The sequence below is a fragment of the Pectinophora gossypiella genome, chromosome 7 (genome assembly GCF_024362695.1).
Source record: "Pectinophora gossypiella chromosome 7, ilPecGoss1.1, whole genome shotgun sequence".
In the NCBI taxonomy this organism is placed as follows: Eukaryota; Metazoa; Arthropoda; class Insecta; order Lepidoptera; family Gelechiidae; genus Pectinophora; species Pectinophora gossypiella.
Genome location: NC_065410.1, coordinates 13,726,488 through 13,739,795, shown reverse-complemented (window position 1 = coordinate 13,739,795; position 13,308 = coordinate 13,726,488). Strand labels below are relative to the sequence as shown.

General features: G+C 37.1%; 1 protein-coding gene across 5 annotated transcripts in view; it reads left to right on the top strand.

Moving 5' to 3' along the window:
- The window catches only part of LOC126368411 (CUGBP Elav-like family member 1), a 506,900-nt gene that overhangs the window by 244,055 nt on the left and 249,537 nt on the right, over positions 1-13,308 (top strand). For 3 of the 5 annotated variants that reach the window (XM_050012394.1, XM_050012393.1, XM_050012388.1), the window contains one exon: positions 7,878-7,913. The exons of the other annotated variants lie outside the window; for them this stretch is intronic. In XM_050012394.1, the coding sequence (XP_049868351.1) occupies positions 7,878-7,913 (36 nt within the window). The remainder of the gene's footprint in view (positions 1-7,877; positions 7,914-13,308) is intronic. 5 annotated transcript variants of the gene reach the window in all.

Here is a 13,308-nt window from a genome sequence, read left to right as displayed (position 1 = left end):
TGTAATTTATTTTACATAGCTAATGCGCCTGGGGTGCCACCAGGTTTTGGTATTCATGCAATATGCATAAAGGAAATTTAATAAAGAAGGAATTTGATGCGGAATTGCATGCTGCTAATAAATGAAAGGGGGTTTTATTAGCTGCCTACTTTTGTTTTCTTTTTGATGCAGTGGAGAACATAATTAAAGTATTTAAAAAAAGAAGCGTTTACCCACAGAATAAAAGACACAACAACATGGGCTTGCACAGAAACAAATATACTTATGTGGAATTAAATTGTACCTCAATACGAGTAAAATTACCTTATATACTATTATTTATCTACTATAATAGCATTGTAGCCTGAAAAACGCTGTGGCCCTGTGGAAAACAGACTTTCTTCTCGTGAGGGGAGTGAGTTTGATCTTCTGTACTGGCACCAAAGAGTTATTTTCACCAAAGTTGGCTCGACCGACACGGCGATACGGCTCACCTTGTCTCACGTTAGTCGAACAGAAATCTCGGTGAAATATGGGCATTTATTTCATCATGCGATGCATTTACCTCTGACTACCCCAATTTGGTATTAGGTAAATTATATTAGGCAAAAGACACTTCTTTCTTGTCTATGACAAGTCATGAAAGCCAAAAAGAATAGTGAACTATAAAAATTAAGGCTAATCAAAAACTTTAGCTATAAGCAATAGCACTAAATCTCTCTATAATCTCAATAAAAAACCACTTAAACGAAAACCACTTCAGACCAAAAGCACTAATAAAAACTCGTTAAGACTTATTAAAATTTATTACCGAAAAGAAAAAGTTTTACTGTTATTTATAATACTTTCAGGTGGGTAAATAGGAGTAAGGAATGAAGGGGAGGCCCTCGACGAAATTTATTATGATCTATTGATTCGTAGCGTCTTCGTGTTCATAAAAAACTGCAGTAATAAAGTATCCAGTGTGACAGCTCTATTGACTCAGCTTTTAAAACTTTAAGCACATTGAAACATTCCTAAAACCACGGTCAGTGTTTCAAAATTGGCTAAACACTGTTTTTCAAACCGTTTGGTCCTTTTAAGAATAAGTCATTTTGCGAATAGCTCTTTACAAGAATAAGCCATTTTAAGTATAGGTCGTTTTAATAATAAGCCATTTTGAGAATCAAGTCGTTTTAAGAATAAGTCATTGCACGAATAGGTCCTTTTTTTAGGGTAAGGCGTTTTGCGAATAAGTCCTTTGTCTAGTAAATCCTTAATTCGATGCAAACTCAAATAACATAAAAATAACCTACCATCACGCCTGTATCCCCGGAAGGCTAGGCAGAGGTGTATAATATATACACCCACTCCTCGCTATGTTTAAATCACATGTACGGCCACGAGCATTAATATGTATACCTACACTTTGGTACCATGTCACATTACCTTTTACAAATTACAAATTACAAATTGATTTATTTGTGAAACACAGGTAGAGTAGGTTGTTATACATATATATAGGTTAGAGCGCTGTGATCTGCCAGTCGGCGTACAAATATAAATTAATTAAACATTAATATTATAAACGAATTAAACATTAGAATTCTGTACTAATTATGCATGCCCTATTATATTTTTTTACATTATTAAAGATATAAATTTATTATTAATAATTGTCACAATAATATATAAGTTAAAGTATAAAAGATTAAGTCAGTTCATTTCAGGACAAAAAATTCGTCAACTGAATAGAAGGTGTTGTTTACCAGAAACGTAAATAGTTCCTTTTTAAATGTCAAATCACATGTTATGTCTCTAATTGATTTGACAAATTGAACTGTAAGTCTCACTAAATGTCAAATATGTTAGTGCGACAGAGTCCTAAAGTGGGTACATTGTATTGCTCTCTCATGTAATAGGGGGTGAGCCTATTGCCATTAACCTGCCATTAACCGGTGACCAATTTTGAAAACCACGTGCTACCAATTATCTATCTATGATCCAAACGTGAATTCAAACTCATAAAGTCGAATTCTTAATGATTTAGTGACCGACCTGGGAATGGAACCCGCGACGCTAGGATGTTAGTTACTCGTTCTCTGAACAGGGCACTATCATTATTACATCTATGTAGAACTATAAAAAGGTTTCTAATCAAATATTTCTAATAAACATAAACAATAATAGTCGTAGTATGGCTTTGAAATATACTACTCTGGGCGCCATTTACTCGCGTCAGACAGAATACTGCGGGGCGGAACGCAAGAGGGACACCACTGCCCTATTTTTCCCAAAAAAAAGTAGCATGGAGAATGCTACACCAACAAGAGCGTCGCTCTTAAATTTATGATGACGATTCAAATATTGTAAGTTGTCAAGATAGGCCGGGCTGATAAAATCTCTACCATACACCTCTACCTACCTCTTTGGGGATACATGCGTGATGCTGTTTGTTTTATTTATTTGTCTTTTTTTAGATATCATTTCATTTTTAAATTAAGTGAATCGAATATGGAAACTTTCGTGAAGCTACGAGACTGTTTGCATTTATATACTGTGCCGTTGCTCCAGCATCGAAGTTTGCCAACTCCCCAAAATTATGTCACAAGTTTCTTCTGCCGTATAAAAGTTATTTTTACTAGGTACTCTACTAAGAGTTTAAGTAAGGCGTAAAGATGAGGAATCATAAAAAGATACAGCTCCGAAGTGAGGTTTTGAAACAAGTTGGGAATCTGCGCTTTTTTATACTGTAACGTGTTTGATGATGAACCAATGATTTTCATTTTTTTTTTTCAATTCATTTTTTTTTATTTATTTATAAAGGTATATACAACATTACAGTGCAACCCAATGCGCTGTATGACGAGAAAACAATGTAAAAACTAATATCACTACATAGTATAAAACAAAGTCGCTTTTTCTGTCCCTATATCCCTATGTACGCTTAAATCTTTAAAACTGCGCAACGGATTTTGATGCGGTTTTTTTTAATAGATAGAGTGATTCAAGAGGAAAGTATATATTTATGTATAATAACATCCATTAAATAGTGGAAAAATACTGTTGTTTTTGAGGTTTTTAATGTGATGTCGTAAATATATTATTTTTTTCCTCAGCATTGCATCCGAGCGAAGCCGGGTGGGTCACTAGTACAAAATAAACAATAAATTAAAAAAGAAACAAAAAGAAAAATAAGACTTTACATACTATGTTTGGATCATAAATGAAAGACACGTCTGCGGTGAAGAAAACCATCGTACGGAAACCCTCATTCCCGAGAAATGAGTTTCGGAGGTCTGTGACCTAACCTATGTTAGGTTGGTTTTCGCTTCGCGTTGGAAGGTCAGACAACCATACAGTCGCTTCTATAAAAACCGGACCTGCATTAATATAACATTTGACGTATCGACTCGTTAAAAATGATAATATTAATATGTGTATGTGGTTGATGGGGTTGGTACTCCACCTCACAACCCACACGATAGAAGAAGAATATGTATAGAGTGAATCTTTAAAAGTGACTAATTTAATACGATAGTAAAACCTTACGTCCTTTTAAAATCCAAATGCGATAGTTTTAACTGTTGCGTATTATTACTACAATTATTATTTTGCCTATTATTACAATTCAAGCAAATAAAATACCATAATTTCAATGACAAGCACAATCCTTATATCGATATCAAATATATCGCACCGAGTATTTTCAATTTACACAACAGTCAAAATAAAGGTACCTGTAAAGTGGAAAAATATTTTCATCATAGCTATAACATCGGCGCACCCTTTTCGAATGACGGCTTACGTCTGTCATCCCGAAAGGGGACTGATACCGACATAACCAGAAAAATGTGTGCACTCTCACAATAATGTATTCTTTATAGCTGACATAAAAGAATGATGTTATATATAAACTTTTACTTATGATGAAGATGAGACGAAGAGTATGTCGTCGTGGATATGGCGGTCGTTTGTTTTTCTGGGTGAGGCAAGAAAAATAGGTATCATTAGATAGAACAGATACATCATCATGCTAATGAACGTCACAACACTGGCTTCCGTACTTTGACAGATCTGACTCATACCGCGTCACTTATTTGTACTTAACGATATGTGGCGGACCCAACTAGTTGGCCAGCTAGTTTCGTCCACGTGCAACAGATTTTTTTTTTTTAGGTTTACCAACAGTTACAACATTATTACTACGCTTATTCAACAAACATAGGTATTATTCTAAATGCGTAACCAATTAAAGGTAAACACAGCTAACAATTTGTATAAACTTATCAAGCTAAAAGTAACATGTGTGTGTGTGTGTGTTTAAGTGTGTTTGCATGTATATGCGTGTTTACGTGTGCTACAATAAGTATATATATGTATATAGTATATGAACATAGATACATACGATATAATATACATAAATATCAGCCGCCTTAAAATCTTGAGATGGCGCCACATTCAATATTGCAGTCGTGAAACGCGATATCGAAGTTTACACAGCGAGACGCATTTAAACAACTTCCAACATGACACCGTTGGATCGTTGATCGCTAGTCACACTACCAATTTGTGACTAGCGGGGTACTATGCTCTGTCCACGAAAACATCCATTGGCTGCAGCAAATTATATTTAATAGTACCTACATACATTTTTATCTAAATTGATGCGGGACAGTGAGTTGCCGTTCTATACGTAGTAGCGTTCTTTATTCTATGCCCGAAGGCAAATTAACGCCGCCGCCACGTGGTTTTATTCAACAATTTTTATTTGGCGTCGTTCATACCAGGCTAACTGATTGTCTGACTGGTTTCATGACAGTGGAACTAGGGTAATTACCCTTTAATTCTTCATTCGAAGTAAATTGACGAGAACGCTACAAAAAAATATAAAAAGTGTTACTTCGCCCGTTTGCCAGATACTAAGTGGGCGACGACTCGCCACCCAATCCTAAATTCTATTGGGTGGCGAAATAGGTGTAAAAATATATTATTGGACTGTAGTATTTCTTTCAGTAGGTGTACCTCAGAAACACACTGAAAATTATTCTCATCCCGAAGCAGACGTAAGCGATCTTTCAATTCATTTAAATCCTTATCTCCTTAAGTGCTTCCATATATATTCCTCCTACAACCGGAATGAAAACTATTGCCTCCCATTACATGCCATTGTGCTACGAACAATGTTACCTGTGATAAAGAGGCGCGTTTAAGAAATGAATTTAAATTTATCGACCCAACGGCTATAGGTGGTCACAAATCTTTCTGATAGTGAATTATAGTGGCCACTATTCCAACCTTTTCTTGCAATTCCCGGCCACTATTTTACCTATTCCCTGGAGAATGCAAGGCAGGTGCCCAAGGTAGGGGAAGGGGGGTAGCCACTAGAATTATATTGTTATTTCAGTGGCGCGAATCGATCCCCAGTCCCCTAGCTTGAGAACAATGCCAATAATGGCTTAATGGTAAAGTTGTGTTATTGAATAACGATAGTTCAATGTTTGGTCGTGCGATTTGATGACGTCGGGACGTCAAGAGTGGAGCAATCATTGTAATTGAAAACTTCCTTTGCTGCCGCGTTTCGTTTTAGTTATTTGTTGTTTAAGAACTTGTAGGGCCCTGTGCCGAGGTTTTCCTTGCAGCTTCTTTTCCCCGGCTTTACAGGTTGTGAGAAGCTGCAGTAGTTTTAGGTGGACGAGACGTTCGGAAAAAATATATTGGTGTATGCATTTTCGAACTATGTTACCAACTGTTTTTTTTTGTTTTTGTTTGAGTTGAGTTAGTAAATATAAGTTCTGACATTACTCAGTTTCCCTTTAAGAGAAATATGACTCGTGTCTACTGAGACATTTGTACATTTATTTATTTAAGGAAAACCAACAATTATTAAATACGGAAAGTAGACGTAACAGTTGAAAACTAATTACAGGTTTCCACTGATAACCCTTAACTGGTAATATAATATCACACAGTAAAAGGAGTATCATTAGATGAAATAAGTATCATTTCATCACTTAAGTAAAACTGCTAATATATGGGCTATAGATGACCTATGTCAGCATGTTTACTACAAATCTATGGCAACAGTTAGGTTAGTAACTAGCTCAAAATAACCACAAGAGCTTTGAATTCAAAAAACATTGTCATGGTTTTCGAGAAGAAGTGTTGCAGAATAACTCATTAAAATGTATATTAATATTTGTCAACAACATTTATACATGTAGGTATAAGGGATAAATCGAATATTAGTAGTCCGTCTAGACTATGAGTCATATTCGTAACAAGGAACCTTTACTAGGTGAGTGTGAGGCCCTAATGAGCAAGCGTTGTCATCTTTGGAGGATACCTAATGAGGTAATGAGTCTTGACGCCAGAGGCGCTCAACCTTCTCACCCCTGAACTAATTCCACAATAAAATATGGCTTAAATGTGAACTGTAGCTTAGGGCGACGATCACAATAGGTCTCAAAGGGCGCAATACAAAAAAAAAAAACATAAAAAGAAAAACAGCCCCGCTAGTTTTCTAACACAAAACGATTTCAATGACCCCATGACAACGTTTTGACAAAGATTTTGTCTGGTTTTACGGCTGTAAACCACGCAGACTAACCAATTATTCATTAATTCCGCAGACTTAATGACAGCACATCAAGGATGTCTGCAGAACATAGATCATGGAAACAAGGGAGATATGCCATCACTAAATTACACGAGTCCGCTTGCCGCCTGTTAAATCACGTCGGCGTGTGAAGCGGTCGCACCAAGAAATATCTGGCTGGACCGCTACATAGATTAACCCGCGGTTCATTGCATAGTAACACAAGCGCTAGTTATGATTGCGTGATACTAAAGAAGCAATGAATGACATCATCATCATCAATTTAAGAGCCACGCTCTTGTCGGTGCAGCATCTTCCATGCCACTTTTTTTAGGTAAAACTAGGGCAGAAAAAAAAACAAAATAAAATGAATTAGGAATGAATGACATACATAAACATAAACAACCTATACACGTCCCATTGCTGGGCACAGGTCTCTCCTCAATCAACCGGAGGCGGTATGGAGCATATTCCACCACGCTACTCCACTGCGGGTTGGTGGAAGTATTTGGGCAGTAGCCCGGGACCAACGGCTTAGCGTGCCTTCCGAAGCACGGAATCATCTTAATTTTTCGAAAAAACAGGTCATTGAAGCCAATTAAATGAATGCCGTGGAAAGTTTTGTAATACGATTGTTGTCACAGTAAAACATTTCCTTTTGTGCATATTACGGTCTCACCGGCTATGCTCTCGCGGCATCTCTCTATTTTAAGTACTCTGTGCTACAGACTAATGATTATGAATGAAACTCAGCTTTGGTAGTCGTAAAACTTTTTATGATTGTAATGAGAATAGCGGATAGATTGCTTTGTAAATATTCATGTCAGTCGTCAAGTTACTGGCAATTTGGGGTGGTGCAGGAAGGAATATTCTGTATACCAAATAAGCTAGTAATATATAGGTAGCTATATATAGGTGGATATTAAGGTATATTGTTGTTCATCTTGCGTTGTATGTTCGGTCACGAGTACTAATATGTATAGGAGTCGAAGTGGTCGCCATGGCCGAAATCGGTCAGAGAGATCATCATCATCATCACGCTTTGTAACCATGTCACATTAAGTTTTTTGACAAATTAAACCGTAAGTCTCATAAAATGTCAAATATGATAGTGCGACAGGGTTCTAAAGTGGGTACATGATATTGGTCATGACTGCACCTCAATCATATACCTTATTTCTTTTATATATTATTTCTGATAAATAAAATCATTATTGATATTGATTTTTTTTTGTAAGTACCTCTTTTGTAATTTGGTGATAAGTTTTATTAATGTACCTGTAATTTGCTAAAACTAATCTATTACTTTTGTTTGTTCCAGGTGCATGCCACAGGCGATACCTCTAGATATTAATAAGTAAGCTGAATCTAAAATGTTACATTTTATCCATAACGTAGAATCCATTTAATAACCGTAAGGCTGGGACTCCACCAAAGCGGGGACGAGACGAGCGGAGAGGAGATGTTTTTTAAACTACCAATAGAATTGCGTTTTTGACACATCTCTCCGCTCAGCTTAATTAAAAAAAAAACCACAATAGCATTATATTATTAAATCATTTTCGTATGAATATTTTCGTAACCAACCCCTTTCCAATTATCTTTCGCTATAAAAATCTCAACGACCCTTACAGATTAAAACCCCCAAACATAACCGGTGCCAAACAAACATAGTCTCCATACAAAACTGAATCTACCTTAATAAAACATAAAGAGTTAGTACCTAATTACTTTAACAACATGTGTAAACATAATCAAGATACGAGCATAGATTAAATATAAACAGAAGTGACACTCCGACAAGTGGTCGTTGTAACGCGAACGTCGTATATTTGCCTGTGATTTATGAGTTTGTGTGGGTCGTTACGACCTTTTCTGCCTACAAAGTAGTTACTCTGAGAATTATAGTGTAGTAAAGTAATAGCCTTACGTCTCGGTGAGCCTCGGTGAAACGGTTGGGAGATTGGGACCGCAATGTGCGCTCGACGTTGTGCTCGCCATTTGGTGCCAGTCTGTTCGTCCCGGAAGTTTGGTGCCGAAAACTGTTGATAGTGAAAGCAATGAGTGGATTTTAGGCTATAAAATATAAAATAAATAATCATCAGTCAGGCAATGCGGGGATTTAACATTTGGAAAAACCTTTATGATTAAAATTACATAAGCCACGTTAGAAAAATGTGGATCATATTTTTTTCTAAAATCAGACATCATGATCCGAAACAGGTGTCAACCAGTTCCCATTTTCGCAAGCAATATAAATTTGTAACGAAAAATGTCAAACTCAATTTGCAGCTCACGGCATTATGCCAATCAATCACCTTTTTCAATTACATTGAGTATCAGAAACAATCTTGTCCGAGTGCTAGACCACAGCGCGGATCAGATTGTCACCCTCGTCCCGGGGGCCTCAAATTCAGCGGGGGCCCCTCGAATTCAACACGTCGGTGTTACATTTCGCTGGGGTTCGGAGCCCACAAATTATCCCCCGGGGCCCTAGAAACATAATTACTGTAATTCGTTCGCGCAGTTTACTGCTCGCTGCCCAAGGGAGCTCACTACGCCGATAGGTGTAATTACATACATTATTTATGAAAATATTGTAGTGGAAGGAATGGAATCCGTGATTTTCCATTCCTTTGAGGTATTTCTGAAGTATGTTACATGTTTGTTGATTACTTAAATGGGTTGTTGGGAATTACAGATATGTATACGAGGAACCAATTTTTCACCTTTCTAAGGAAGGGAGTTTCCCGTTAGCCTGATTTAAGCCCTTTTTCTCGTTCGTCATATTAATCTAACAAATAGGAAATGGTATTTCCCGTTCTATCGATTGTTCAATCAGTCAATTCGTTGTGGGACATTTTTACTCGTTCGCCATACTAATATAGCACCCATTGGTCAAAAGAGAAAAAGATTAGAATCACTATACCATGGGGCCGATTGACCAGTCGACCAATCGGATAAACGGGAAACACCCGGTATCACTCTCTATCGAACGTGATATTCTACAAATCTTAGGGTACCTATATCAAGAGTGACTGCTCATGATCTCCTAAAAAATTGTGGCTCTGAATAATGCCATACAATATTTGAAATATTTCCTTTGTAATTTTGACTGTTTGATATTTTTATACTTAACACTATTGAAACCGAATACACCGAAATATAATATAAATTTTCAGAAAAAGAGTTTTTAGACTGAACAAGAACAAGAATTTGGTAAACGAATATTCTCGTAAATAACGCTAGGTTTTATTTTTTGATGAAAAATATCAAAATTGTTTAATTATTTTTTCGGAAAAAATAATTCAAGGCACGCAACAGGTGCATTTAATAATGCTTTTATTTGTTTTTCAACTTTTTATAATTTAAAAAGATAAAATACTCTTCCCGATGCATGAAAAAGGTACTTTAGCCGACTACCGCGTAACAAACAGGAGAGTTTTGTGTTTTGATTTTATATTTGACTATTATTAGTTTTTAAAGAATTTCGGGGTTTTTAACTTGATAATGATTTTCGGACTCTATAACCCATTATTATCAGGTCACAAACTTGCAGACACCCTTGAAGAAAATCTCTTATAAAAATTGCCATCAAGACAACCTATTGCCATTCCCATGAGCTCACGACTATATCTCAAGGCACATCCATTGCAAGATAAACTAAGTACCCACACCTCACCAAGCTTTCTGTTAGATCAACTTGATAGGTGGCGAGCCGTATCACCATCTATAATGGTCGACCCAACTGCATAAACGCATATAGACTACAAATTAATAAATAAAAGCATATTTTAATACACACTTCAACCATATCACTTTACCGGTACTGAATTAAGCCGCACGCTCATCATTATGAACATGAAAAAAGCAAGTCCCGTCAACGAACACCGTCTCATTTTGTTCTCATTACGCTGAAGCAGTCTACAATCTGTCCCGGTAGAGGACACTCCACGACCCGCACTAGAGGTGCACGTAATTGTGGAACAAGATTATAGAGCTGAACCTAGAGTTTGGGAACTATATATTATTATATTATATATACTACACTACACTACTACTACACTACACTACTACATTTATGTATACTACTACACTACTACTACTATTACTATACTATATACTGGGTGTTAGTAACATCGTAACGAATACTGAGGGGGTTGTTTCAGACCATGATTCTGAGTTAAAATCAAGTGGAATATTCCGTCGCAAAATTCATGATTTTTTTTTAGTTTTTTTTAAAATTATTTTCAATTCTATACTTTTGCGATGGAAAATTCCACTTGATTTTAACTCAGAATAATCAGATGAATCATCCCTCTCAGTATTCGTTACGATGACACACCCCGTACAAGTACATACGGTAGCCATATAAGTAGGTATGGGTGTTAGTCACACCGTAACAAATACTGAGGGGGATGGTTCAGACCATGATTCTGAATTGATATCAAGTGGAATTTCGTGTCAAAAAATTACGATGTCACTAACACCCTGTATAATGTATATATATATATTGTCTTTTATGCGTCCCGCTGCTGGCAACAGGCCTCCCCTCAATCAACCGGAAGGGGTGAGGAGCATCCTCCACCACGCTGCTCCACTGCGGGTTGGTGGAGGTGTTTTTACGGCTAATAGCCGGAACCAACGGCTTGACGTGCCCTCCGAAGCACGGAATCATCTTACTTTTTCAGACAATCAGGTGATTCAAGCCTGAAAGTCCTTACCAAACAAAGGACAGTCTCACAAAATGATTTCGATAATATCCCCATCGGGAATCGAACCCGGACCTCCAGATTGTGACCCTAAAGCTCTAACCACTAGACCAAAAAACTCTTGTTTCTATAACATATAAGCAGACGACATCCCAATGGGGCAGCCTATCGTAAGATAAACTAAATACGTGGGCCTCACAAAGTTTTCTGTTAGACCATCGTGATAGGCAGTGAGCCGTATCGCCGTATATAATGATAATGTATATAAAAAAGTGTTAGATGATAATACAATTCAAAATAAAGCTTTCAATATACTCGTAGGAGTATTGAATACAACAATCAATTACTTGTAATATGAGACAACACCGCATAAAATTTCACAGCCATGTACGCTATACTCCGCACGCCCCGCAGTTAACCGGATTAACATCGGTTTTTGAGATGAATTAGCCAACACGCAACGAGTAACATATCCCATCTCATTACTGAAAATCGGGATTCAGCAAACCGGCACTAGCATCAGTTTTAAACTCTTAAAAAGAGATGTTCCGGTAATAATACGGTACTGGGAACACTAGCTTCCGCAAGACCTCGGGTGTATACGCTTTAATGATGTAAGAAATATGAGAACGCCGCGCCGTGCGCCCCGACAATGCAGGTAAGGGTGGCCCCACACTACACCGGTACTTTGAAGTTTTGTTTACCGGTATTTTAGAGTTTGAAATTTTATAAAGGAGCTCTTGTCATGCCGTTGAGGTACCGGTAGTTTACCAATTAATTTTTGATTTTATTATTGATTGTTGTGTCTCTAGTAATTATTATAATCTTTCTGTTGAACTACAACATAGTTTTTCGTTAATATCATTAACGGCTTCTTTTAGTATCTATAGATATTTTTTTTTTGTAACGTGACTTATGTAGATTTGCCACAGATGGCATTGACTACTTGGCCGGACAAATGGGGAGCGCTGAAGGCTCTCACCCGGTACAACGTTAAAGACAACAGACCTGAAGGTGCTCAGTTGGGCGCGAACCTCGACTCAGTGCGTCGTCTGAGAGGAAAAATATTTGAAAGAATTAATCAACCCTAGCGGGTCGATAGCGATAAGCGCTGATTGAGGGAAATCGTTGACTACCTTGTTTTCTAACTCCGCGATTTCGCTTACGAAACTACAGACACAGGCCTTATTGGCTTTCTAGTGTGAATCCACCCTTAATCCTGTATTACACGGTGCGCTCAACTATGCTCTCACGGTCCCACGTGCTCCGAGCTTTATAATGATACATCCGACGCTTAAGATGAAATTTCCCGCTCCTTAGCAATCTACAGGCGCCTGCCGAGGGGGCGCAAAATTAACTTAATTAAACATTTTTGCGGCTTCACAATAATCCGGCATAGGCATTTTGCGAAGTCGAAAATCGATCCGGTGAAAGCGGTTTCAACGCTTTGTATTGGAAATTCGAACTTTAATTGAATTTAATAAAGGAGGATGATATCTGTTAAAATGACCTATTTTGAAGATTTTCTTCGCGATTTGCTTGTATATTTACGTTACCTATCAGTTTAAGGAATTCAATTTGAGTTAGTGTAAGTAACATCGTAACGAAAACTTTGACGGATGATTCAGACCATGATTCTAAATTGGTATCAAGTAGAATTTTCCGTCGCTATAAAAACATCATAATTTTTTTTATGAATTTTCCAACAGGAAAATCCACTTGATATCAACTTAACTGGGTGTCACTAACACCCGTATGTACGTGTGTGTGTGTTGTGTGTATGAGTATGGTTACTTGTATGTACTTATTCGGCGGTACATAAAGTCCTCACAGCCATTAAAACACTTTGTCATCCTCTCTTTGGCTACAATGCTTTGTAATAACTTACATGACTTTTTGATCATCGTTTGCATGTTTAAAATCCATTACTGTGTGTTTTCATAAAACATAGAGCCGCCAGCTTGTCAGCTTAATGAAAGCAGCTATCAACGATGCCCTTTTAAAATATTCATATCAATTCTTTCATGCATTTAAATTAAA